General features: G+C 39.1%; 3 protein-coding genes across 4 annotated transcripts in view; 1 reads left to right on the forward strand and 2 right to left on the reverse strand.

The window, feature by feature from the left end:
• The window catches only part of LOC307035559 (rho guanine nucleotide exchange factor TIAM1-like), a 47064-nt gene extending 42018 nt beyond the window's left edge, over positions 1 to 5046 (reverse strand). The window contains exon 1 of one of the 2 annotated variants that reach the window (XM_079675054.1): positions 4624 to 5046. The gene's annotated coding sequence lies outside the window, so the exon portion shown is untranslated. The remainder of the gene's footprint in view (positions 1 to 4623) is intronic. The other variant, XM_079675055.1, reaches the window with a different exon arrangement.
• Positions 1 to 12104, forward strand: part of LOC307035563 (uncharacterized protein) — a 120398-nt gene that overhangs the window by 72827 nt on the left and 35467 nt on the right. The window lies entirely within an intron of this gene.
• LOC307035561 (SR-related and CTD-associated factor 4-like) overlaps positions 6274 to 12104 on the reverse strand; it is a 38163-nt gene continuing 32332 nt past the window's right edge. Inside the window, exons 17-18 of the mRNA XM_079675060.1 lie at positions 7584 to 7719; positions 6274 to 7327 (exon numbers count right to left, since the gene is read on the reverse strand). Of these exons, the coding sequence (XP_079531186.1) occupies positions 6894 to 7327; positions 7584 to 7719 (570 nt within the window). The 3' untranslated portion in view covers positions 6274 to 6893. The remainder of the gene's footprint in view (positions 7328 to 7583; positions 7720 to 12104) is intronic.

Consider the following 12104-nt stretch of genomic DNA (forward strand, 5'->3'; position numbering starts at 1 on the left):
GGGGCGGGAGATTCATGTGATTGGTTGTTGGTTGCGTTGCTCGCAAAAAATCCCCAAGCTTTCAGACACACCCACCTCCAAGATCTTCAAGATTTGTTCAAAGCTGCTGTGTGGACGAGGCGTAACTGGAACAGCAAACTTCAGAAATCACTTTTCTGAGACTACCACAACCTCAAAGGAAGCTTTGAAGCTCCAGTCAATACTCCATGGTGCAGACATGTCGACTTCCTTTGTGGGAAGCACTTGTTTGCTTCTTTCTAAGGTGCAAGCCAAAGCATAGGGCCTATTTATTTTGACTTTGATGATACAATTCATTAAAGATTGTAATAATTCATAAGGAAGCCCCTTTCTTCATGATCCTTAGAAGACAAGCGGATCATCATAAAAAAAAATGACAAACAGCTTCTTCAGCAATCATCTACTGTTCTAAAAGCTTCAAATTAAAATCTGAAATAACCTATAAACCCAACATTTTCTCACATGATACAAAGTGACTCATAATCACTTTTAAGTGCAGCAATGCTTGAGGGGTTGTCCTCTGGAAAGCATCTAGGATCAAACCTTGGCAAGCCACCCATAAGCGTTTCCAAATGATGCTGACTGTGGGGACATAATGAACTCATCATATGTGATCTCACTTTGTGAAATGATGGAAGACGTGCAGCCTCCATTGCTATTGGGTAATACATTAAGACAGTGTGCCAGTTTTCTTTGAAATGTCAATTAAATACTGAAGTAGGGTTCACAGAGTCAGTAAATCAGCTGGTTAGCTGCACATGGCCCGGAAACAAAACAAAACTTGAGGCTAAAATAAGTACAACCTCTCTTCAACTGTCCAAAGATGGGGGAAGACAGGCTGATACAGCAACACATCAATAGTTCTCTCTAATGGAGATAGATGTCCTGTCAGGAGCAACAAGGGATGGATGTAAACAGAGGTGGAGAGGAAAGCACGGTTGTCCTTCATCCATCAACGTGGGCGGAAAGGGAACAAAAGACTGCTTGATCTGATATACATGTCGTGAAAATTGATTGGATTAAATCTCTTCTTGCGAAACATTAAGTCTTCCTCACTTTTGTATAAGGAATCGCTTGTTCTGTGCAGAAGCAGAAGACAATTCTCACAAGACAAACTTGGCAATCAGCATGTGCAAAACTGTTTTCAGCTCGAGAGGCTGGACGGAGACGACCACTCGCAGCTGCAACATCAACACTGTTACACAATGTTACAGGATTTGTGTGGGAGAAGGTACATCAAGAAATGGGATGCAAGTTGCAATCTTACAACTCTAACAATGAAGGGTCTGTGCTTTAAAATACATCCAGTAAATATTTGAGTGCCACAATAATGGCTTTTTTAAGTTATTCAACCCAATATGCCATGTATAAAATGTCAAAGAAATGGGGAAACAGCATTTGTCATAATCAAATGTTATGTAAATTGTTTGTATACATTTCCTGTCGATCAAATGATCCATTAATTAACTTTTAATAATATGGCACTAAAATATAGTCATGTTCATACATGTATAGTTTAACAAAAAAATAAAATCTAAACACGAGATCTACGGTCACTGAACAAAGCTTCTATTCAGTGTGAGCAAATATGAAAGACTCAGACTGACAAACACCACTGCCAGAGTTTATTCAAATATTTAAACAACTCCAGAAGTATGCATTGAAGTGACCTGCAGAGGAGTGGTCATATTATTAAACCCTAATATCCATATAATGGATATTAACAAGGCATTTTCCATCTGAAGTTACTTCTGCATGACACTAATGCTTCTGCACAGAACAGTAATACGTAATATCACCCACTAACAGGATCGACACAAGTTTCCTACTGGAAAAGATTTCCAGCTTAGCGGTTGTGGCCTAATTTGTGTACTTACTATTTCCACCACTCCACTTTCGTCAAAAACATGGCTTGACTTAGCAAAGAAACATAGCTAACCAGTCAAACATCATACACTTTTGTTATTGAATGAAATCAGGGATTTAATGAAATTCAGAACCACTGTACCATAGTAGTGAGTTTATCTTGGATTCAATGGTCTTTGTTTGGTTATGACACTAGTCTCAGTCTCTGTGTTTCACTTGGCACTGAGCAAAACACTACACTGTTTTCAGAATTTACTTTGTGCCACTTTTCAAAGGGATACAGAGTTATGTGCAAGTGGGACGGTAATGAATAATTCAAAAAGAGCACTTATCAGGGTTAAATTATGCACATTGCAAGAAATAAACAGTTTGGTAGTACATGGCTATACGCGCATGAAGAACAAAGTCATGGATTGTAAAAAAAAAAGCCAACAAATTACCATATGAATGTGTAGACATTCTTTCATGTGTGGCTACGACAGTCGCTACACTGCTGCAAGTTGGTCTAACATTTGAGATGTTAGAGATGGAGAGTTAAAAAGTGTGGACACAAGCCAGAGGGGGAGAGAAACTAGTTTCAACTCGACCACACAAAGAGAGAGACAGAGGGTGAGGTCTCTATGGAGGTATGTCATACAGGTGGGCTCAGGTTTCTACCCCGAGGACACATCTCCATACACTGAAGCCCTGATGCAGGATGCTTCACACCATGGCTGTTTCCTTCACATGGCTTTATAACAGAAAGGTTAACCTGTGCCTTGGATTACTATAAGGTTGAAGCAGCAAGGTATCAATATAACATCAAACTTAAACGTTAAATTATTCATCCACCCAAAATCTACAGCCTCGTAAAAAACAGACTATGAACGTTTCCAGACATATTTTGGTGGAAATAAAACAGATCAATGGAGGAAATGAGAATTAGCATGCATTCAATATTGATTTTTAGATCTTATAATATTTTAAAATGATCACCAGGCCAATCAGTTATTCTTCCTGGGTTCCATGCTGGTTAATGCAGGTACTGGTATCACCATAATAGTCCAGATTAAGTAATACAAAGATTTTCATGCCATAAAAATCAAATCACATCATATTGGAAACAAGTGATCTCTCACGTGTTTTTGCCTGCGGTTTAATTGGATGATATTTAATCTTAATCTAAGACGTTTTTTTAAATTTATTTTCACTCCTGCAGCTCTCACAAGTGGCAGATTTGTGTGACATTCCTCAAACTTTTATGTATTTATTGGTTGAATGCAGAAGTAGCATCTGCAAAATATGTACATTCATCTGGTGGTGATGTTATAAATTATGACATTTAAGTTGTGGTTTGGATGCCTAATTCTGGTAGAGCCAAGGAGCTTTGTATAGGGAAAAGTTTCAGAAGCAAAACATTTAGCAATATAAACTAAACTACTAAAAGAATCATTACTGACATGAAATAAAGTCAGCTCTCTGTGAAGAAACACACAGGTGGGTTGTTTGACACTCAAAAAATGGATTATGATGATGCCACAACAACCATTTTAGAACAGACCACTGCTCTGTTACAGGTCAAATGTAACTTTCAATGACAATCTTCTGTAGTCGTCAATTGTTATTTTTTTATAAAACAGTTATGATATTACATTGTGTCTAGTGTCCAAACCCCTTTGAAAGATACATTGACAATTTCCTGTTTATGGAGCAGCCAGGTCCTATTAGACTCACCATAAATACAAACTGCAGATTGTAAAAAAAAAAACTGCACCTTAAGCTCTCAGTGGTGAGGGTTTTTCTGTCGACACATTGTATTTATCTTGGCAGAAACAAAATGGACAAGGACCGCGAGTCTGCCCAAGATATTGTCTCGACACATCTCTAAATATCTAATAGTCAGCTTTGCACATGAGTGATATGTTTTGTTACAGCACCCACATCTGCTTAGTCACCTGTGCACCTACCTGTAAGGATGTTTATCACAACCATATATAAATATTTCAGGGAGACACCATTTAAGCAGCAGACAGTGGCAGTGACGCTGCAACAAACTTGACACCAGAGGGTTATCATAGTAGTGAAGCAGCTGCACAAATGCGCTATCGCATGTCAGTCACTTGCACATGATCTGTTCTGCAAAGTGTAAATACAACAGCAACAGCTTGGATCATCTTTAGCACAGCGAAGAGAGGTGCAAAGCATTACATGACTGTGCTTCATGCAACAATTTACCGCACTGTCTGAGGCCAAACGCAGCTTCTCTGCTCCCAAACAGTATGCTACCAATGACCAAAACACCTCCAAGGTATTTTAGCGGACAAGTCCTTATGACTGTATTTCTCCATGCCTTGTAGAACCAACATGATATAGCTTCAGGAAAGCATTTAGTCAATTAGCTGCAGGATGAGCAATCATGTAAGCTACAGGGATGGAAATTGAAATGTCCGAAGATGCACGTTAACCCTGATGTATGTCCGCCGTCATTGAGGCTACATAGCGTTTCTTACCCCTAAATCCCTGTTGTCTGAATGAATGATCCACAACACTTTGTGGGTAGGAAAACACATATTGTCGGCCTTTCCCGCCGGTCCGCACCGGTGCGGCAGCGTCTGTCAGCCCCGATAAACTTGTATGATTGAGTGACGCGGTCATTCGTGAGCCAGCGCTAGGACCACGCGGAAACATGAACGGACATCGAGGATATTATCTTTATCATGATTAACACAGCATGATGCTTCCCGGTCTCCCTTTACATACCTGCTGTCACCGCCACCGTCGGCGTCTGGCTGCTTCCGTCCTGACATTGAAATGTTCATGTTTCACACGCCAGTATTGTCCATCCTCATGTCTCTGTATCCTGTCGCAACTCCAAGGTCTGCCTGCCTGCCTCTCAGTCCACGGACCATGCGTGTGTTTCCACATCGCTGAGAGGGGCGGGGCCCGCGGTCCTTGGAGACGGCGCGCAAGTGGATCGTGAGAATGCCACTTGTTTTTTCTAGGAGCCAATCAGCTGCGGTTCACCTCGAATCAGCATTCATTGACCGTGTGAAATGTAAACTAGTAGCTGAAGCAGTGGCGTACTATCGACGGTGCAGCCGGTGCAACGCACAGGGGCCCAGAGCCGGTCAGGGGTCCATGCAACAACAAAAAAAGAATATATTTTTTATATTTATTTTAAGAAATAAAATAAATTTGTGCTCCAATTGCAGTGTTTCCAATGCATTGATTTATTTGTGGCGGTCGAATGGATAGTGAGATGGGCTGATGATTGGAAGGTTGCGAGTTCAAATCCCACCTGGATCACCACTACTAGTGTGCCCTTGAGTAAGGCACTTAGCCCTCAGTTACTCCAGGGAGAACGTCCCTGTAATTGGTCACTGTAAGTCGCTTTGGAATAAGGTGTCTGCTAAATTGTAAATTATATTTTTGGGAGAATAAACCCCACAGATCCTCAACTCCGGTGTGTCTCACTCATTAACATTGCAACACAGAGCAACAATAACGTTGTCTACAGTAGCCATGAACTTGCATGTATGTTCTTATTTGAGGGAGGGGGGGGGGTGGATACGTGGGCCACCCGAATAGGTTAAGGGGCCTTTGGCTTTTCTTGCCGTGGGGGTCAATCAAACTCTGTGGGAAACACTGAATGGCATTGACCGGTTCACGCAGTCTTCAAAGTAACCAAGCAACCTAAATGAATTTGTCTGTCCAACGACCTTGCTCCCTTTCATGTCATGTGATACCTTGCGTGACGAGCGAACCGTTTAATCAACCTGGTCCTGTACTGTACTGTAGCTAGCAGCAGCAAGTTCGGCAGCATTATAAAAAAATGTAATAGCTGTAATAGTCAATGTACAGCAAACCAAAGCACAAGAGCGGCGAGCAAAAGAGAAAGGACAAGAGAAAGAGATGTCCGTGCGTGTGTTAGCGCATCAGCTTGCGCTTATGTTTGGGGCGATGGGGGCCAATCACAACCTTGTTACGCCACTGAGCTGAAGAGTGTTAGTTTTAGAATAACATGAGCAAACAGTGAACTAATCTCCTTTCCATCCCAAAGCATGATTTAAATCTGTGGTGCAGTCTGCCTGTGCAGCTGTTCCAATGCTTTTTCATTTGCAAATACATGGGCAAGAATGGAAAACACTTTTAAAACAAAAATAAGATGTTTAAGATATTTATTGCAACTTTCACTATCCTGTATGATTTATTATTAGTTCAACATAAGTATGTATGTGTGTGTGTGTGTGTGTGTGTGTGTGTGTACCACAGAAGATGCATGCTCCTAAGTGATATTTAAAATCAATACTCAAATCTTATGCAGGTCTATGTATCAACACAGATCAGTATGCTGAGAAAAAGATTAAACATGTAAGTTTGAATGACACAAAAAAGCACCCGATCAAATGGTAGTATCAGTTTTTTTTATATTCACTGCACATGATCCTACAAGATGTACAACAGAGGTCGGCCTTGGTAATAGGGTTAACTCTACCCTCTACTGGCAGGACTGCACATCTTCATCTGCTTCAAATGAAATCCAACTTCTCTGTTAAAGAATTACACATCAGTGTGTTACAAAGGCATGTTTTTAGTAAAAACAAAATACCAAAAAGGTATGAATTATTGATTTGTACAGACTCCTTCCATACACAAAACTCTGGTATCAGAATTAGCTCAAAAATACAGACTTTGCCTTTTACCTCCAACTACTTAGATTAGACTTGAGCATTAACTACACAACTTAAAATATACAAAAAGATATCAAACAGCTAGAAGCACTTACAGTATTTACAACAAAGAGTTCCTTCTCTGGTGAACTTGAGTGAACATGGACCACATTCAGAACACTGTGTCCTGTTTTTCATTGTTAATCTGACACTTAGAAAAGGTTCTTCTGGTGTAAAATATAGGTTCATGCACCATCAAATCTTCACATAAGTCCTTGTTGAACCAGATGTCCTGATACTTAACAGTATCTCACAGTGATTCAGCATCCTCTTTCCTTAAGTTCTTCATTCAGACGACCTCTACCACCTCCCTCTGATGAAGGGGGGGCACCCAAACCCTGCCCTCCCGTTTCGGAAATGCCTCCCTTCAGTGTCATTCATGCCCTCTGGTCCCATAGGCGGAGGTCGATGGAAAGGAGGGCCACGAGGAGGAAACGGCATATGCATTCTGAACCTATTCGGTGGAAACATGGGTCCTCCAGGCATCATATGTGGGGGCATGAGTGGCATGTTTGGGGGTGAGAGGAATGGAGGTAGATGATGATTCGGCATCCCAGGAGGAGGCTGCATAGGGGGCATACCCGGTCTGGGCCCCTGCATGACTCCTGGGCCTGGTAAGGTCATCACTGGTGCAGTAGGGGACCCCAGCTTGATGTCTGCACCCAGATCTGAGGGTTCGCCTTTGTCTCCTTTCGAATCCACGGTGGACTCCTCTGGAGGTTTTCCATTTCCTGCTGCAAAGAGGGTAAGATAACATTTAATTGATCCCCAGTGGGAAGCCACGTATTGTGGCATTACAAAGGAAAAGCAGATTAGAGAGCAAACGTTTCAACTAGTAACATCAAGCAAGGAACAATGACAACACTGCAGCACATATCTTTTCATATAATCATCAAGAGAAGTTGTTTTAAACAAACATGTCTGCACTCACATCCCCCCTTTAGAGGATGGTTGGCAAATACACACTTTTGTTCCTTATACATGTCTTACCTGGTGCCAACTTTGTAGGATCAAACTCTTTGGGGATGAATGGAGCTCCGACTGGAGGCCCCGTAGGGGACAGCATGATGGGGCCAGGGAAAGCAGGTGGACTTGTTATGGGTGCTGCCTGTAGAACTGGTGGCACCTGGAAGACAAAGAAACACAAAGGAATCCTGGTAAGATTAAGGTAAAACAAACAAGAAAGTGCTCACGAAACAGCGAACTGGAAGAAGAAACCGTATGAACATCTTTGGATTCCACCGCATAAAGTAGCTTCTTTGATTGCATCCTATGTGTATTTATTTTTCACGTTTCACGAACGAACACATTGTTTGATTATTGTTTTTGTGCAGTCTCTATAAAGTTTCCGGATACATTCTCAGTTGAGTCCTCAGGAGAGAATGCTATAACACATTATCAAACACTTTACCCTATATATATATAACACTGTATCTGTGCATTTTTAAGAGGCTAAAGGAACTTCCTTCTATAATAAAGGAGATGCAATGTGTCACTTAAGGCATCAGAAGGTACTTGCAAATAAAACATGGTTACCCAGTCAGAATCAGAAGCATCTTTATGAAATATGTTTGCCCAGGACACATTAAATTGTATATCGAGTTAAGTTCATGAAATAATTAATGACAGGACCGAGAGAATGCCATACATTAAATGTTCTATTGAAGCTAATTGCTGGAACAAAAAGTGATCTACACCAGGGGCGGTTCTGGGAGGTCCGGGGGGCAGGGCCCCCTAACACTGACTTTGGACCCCCATGTGGCCCCCCTGAAAATGAAAAAAAAAAAAAAAGTTTATGATTAAACGATTGTTTTGGCTGACGGAATAGGCATAACTAACGCTATTTGTCTTTCTAGTCAGACCCATTAGAGCAGGGGTCTCCAACACGTCGATTGCGAGCTACCGGTAGCTCGCAAGCACTCAATAAGTAGCTCGCCAAGCAAATCGAAATTGTAAAAAATACACACAAACAAAAAAGGAAATGTAATTAAAATAATCTACCCTATGCATAAATGAAACATTCAATCTTAGCGAACTCTATATTTATCCAACACCCCTCCTCCCCCCACAATGAATATCGACCAATCACGTTCTTGCAACAGTTTAAAAAGGGGAGTGATTAGTCAAATATGCATAAATAAAAAGAAATAATCCTAACTATAGGTAACATAAGATAAGAATAAACAAGTTTTAATGATTTGTTATTGGTTGTGATCATATTCTAAAGATGTTTGGATTATTGAAAAGTTTACAGCTCCCTTTCATATGAGTGTTGAGAGCTGTATCCATAACTTCATTTTGGTGCTCAAAGTGCACCAGATTGATGCATTTAACTTCAACATTTAAAAAAAATATTTCCCGGGGTGCATGCCCCCGGACCCCCCTAGAGGTTGTTAGGTCCACCCCAAAATAAAGCAGGTTAAAATAATTAAATTGCATACATTTTCTTTTAGTAAACACTGAAAACGGGCCCCACAGACCCAAACAGCACAAAGTATAATGTTATAATGTGCTAAATATATAGACTGCAAAAAAAAAAAAAAAGAGAAGTACAAGTAGCTCACTACTTGTTTTATTTTTTGAAATTAGCTCCCATCCTAAAAAAGGTTGGAGACCCCTGCATTAGAGCGTAACAACTGTAACTATAAGTATCTGAAATAAATATGTGTACTGAAACAAATACCATTAACTGTATTGCATTGTTTTCTTATGCGCAATTACTTCATACAGTCTTTGTCTTTTTCGTCCCGCATTTATTGTGCCCCCCTCAGAAAATAACTGGCCCCAGCCTGGCCCCCCCCCCCCCCCAAGTCAAATTGGTCTAGAATCGCCACTGGTCTACACACACATGTATTGTTACTTACCCATTGCATGTTTAGATGCAGTATTTGACCCATATATTTATAAAGTCCACACACTACATATATAGTGTGCAAATTATGCAAGAAATACCCATAGGCTCTTTTTACAGCATTTGTGAAAACAAAAGGATTTAAGCACCATAGACAAACGGGGGTTGTGGTTGTATTTGTGTTTAAAACAACCCTAATACAGCATGAAATGCAATTGATTTACATGACACCCTGTGCTTTAACACAACAATAACACAGTTGGAAATAGAGGTTAACAAAGAACAGTGAGCATACATGGGAGCACAGTTGCCTTATGGAGGCTAATTGTAACAGTAGAGTGGTGAGTTTTAATTGGGGGAGCTGTTGGTGACTGCTGAGAGTTTGACACTTCCGGTGAACTGTTAAACTGAAAAGGCTTTCAGAGGTAAATCACTTCCCTAATCATGATGAACCATTCGCTTATTTCCTGCAGTAACACCTACATCTAAAATGTTGGTTAAAAAAAATATCAGTGTCCCAAACAGCATGCCTTTAGGATTAAATTAGTTTTAGAGTTACAGCAAACACAATGGGTTTGCTCTAAGGTAAAGGTAGAAGGTGGAGACCATAACAAGGAAGTGTTTTAGTGCCTGAGGGTACAGAGTTCACATACTCTTGAATAAGGAAAGGATAATAAACATGCACACATAAAATCATTTCAACCACACCAAACTGACAAATGTATCATGATTTTAGATAAAATAAACATTGCAAAGCCATATAATTACTTACTTTTCTTAATAATACAACTCAACTTATATAATATATTTGTACTGATGTATTTTAAATTCAGAAAATGTGTTAGTTATCTACATATTGCAAATGATGACTTGAATACATCAATAAATTGTATTGATAAAGCATTTTTTTATCTGAAAATAAATAATTATAGTCATTTTATATCTGATAACTGAGGGGTTAGTGAACCTAGACACGTTTAAGGATATAGAAGTACCATCATATACAGCAGACATAATATTTCCAATAAAGGACAAAATAATATCAGTGTTTGGCATTTAGGTTGATACTCAAAGTGAGTAAAATCATAGCAAAATCTTTAGAAACAAACATATGGTAATATAATGTTTCATGTAATATAATACAAGTCGTATGGTAAAAAACAAAAAACAGGTAACAGCAGCTAAAAATAATAAATAAAATAGAAATGTATGTGCTGCACAATTTAAAGCTTGATTGCATTTTAGGGTAATTCAATTTTAAATCAATACAATTTAAACATGCATGTCCACCATGACAATTCATTTCAATTGTAATTGCTCATTACATTTCAGATGGTAATCAAACATCACACATTCATCCTAAAACCCAAAATCTATAATTAACTCAGATAAAAAATGTCTACCATTAACACATAATGTCCGCTGGCCATAGACTCACTGAGCACATGACATTAAATTCATAGCCTACCAGATGCTGCAAGGTGATCACCTTAAGTTCCTGCCCCGACATCCTCCCCTGGATGCTAAAGCTGGCTGTAGGTCCAAATGCTACAGAGCAAACCTACCCATTATACTGATATCAAATGCATTATGATGTAATCCCTCAAAATGTGACAAACCTTCCAGTCCAAATCATCACAACAACAAATACACTTAATCATTCATGTGTTCATCATCAGATTGTCTGCAAATTAAAATAATACATCTTTAGGTTAAAAGGGCCAATTTATTTTACAACTAACCTTAATCACATGTATGAGAGGATAAAAGCCATCCCTGTACAGATGAGCCTTACATTTATCATGCATATAATTATTAATTTATGTCCGTATTTGTAATGTTTGGTAGAAATGAATGTCTATTACGACTACTTATGATCAGTTAAATGCTATGAGAAAATACCATCTAGTGGCTAAAACAGCCCAAATATCTAAATGAAGCATTCTAAAATATTATAACACGTGAAATATGACTATTCAGAGCAAGGTGTGCCATGTACACAAATTAAAATAATGTAACCATTAACAAGAATAGGTGCGTTCATCATTTTGAGTAATTATACATTTTTGAAATATAAATTAAAATCATGTGTGATAAAAAAAACAAAAAAACAGACTACTAGGACTGGCAAAAAAGGAAAAAAATAAAACCTAAACAACATACAACATAGATTAAACACATTTTCACAAGGATTGGGAATTGTTTTACATCTTGTGGTGATTCAATAACTTATCCCACACCACAAAATGAAGAGTAAAAATGTGCATAAACATACATTATGCTTTCTTCGTATTTTAAGAGAGAACATTCATTTCAATAATCTCTTCCCCTAATAACATTATTTAGTGGCCATCAGAAGAACTGCCAGTAAACACGTGTGCACTTGGTGCAACAATTGTCAAGGATTATCTCTCAATTAATCAGAAGCCAAAATCAGGTCAATAATCAACTATTTGGGAGCTAAACCTTTGGCAATTAATGTGTAAAAAAAAGAATTCGGGATTTGTTTTTAGAGTGCAACAATAAGAATTTGCAGCGGAAACACTGATGGTTACCGAAAACAAAGACTTGAGTTGACTAGTTATTCGACTGTTAACCTTAATCCTGATTTGTCAGTCTTTCCTGAACGGGACTAGTTTGAACTAGTCTTGCTGAAGAGG

The sequence above is a fragment of the Notothenia rossii genome (assembly GCF_949606895.1).
Source record: "Notothenia rossii genome assembly, chromosome: 4".
NCBI classification, from domain to species: Eukaryota; Metazoa; Chordata; class Actinopteri; order Perciformes; family Nototheniidae; genus Notothenia; species Notothenia rossii.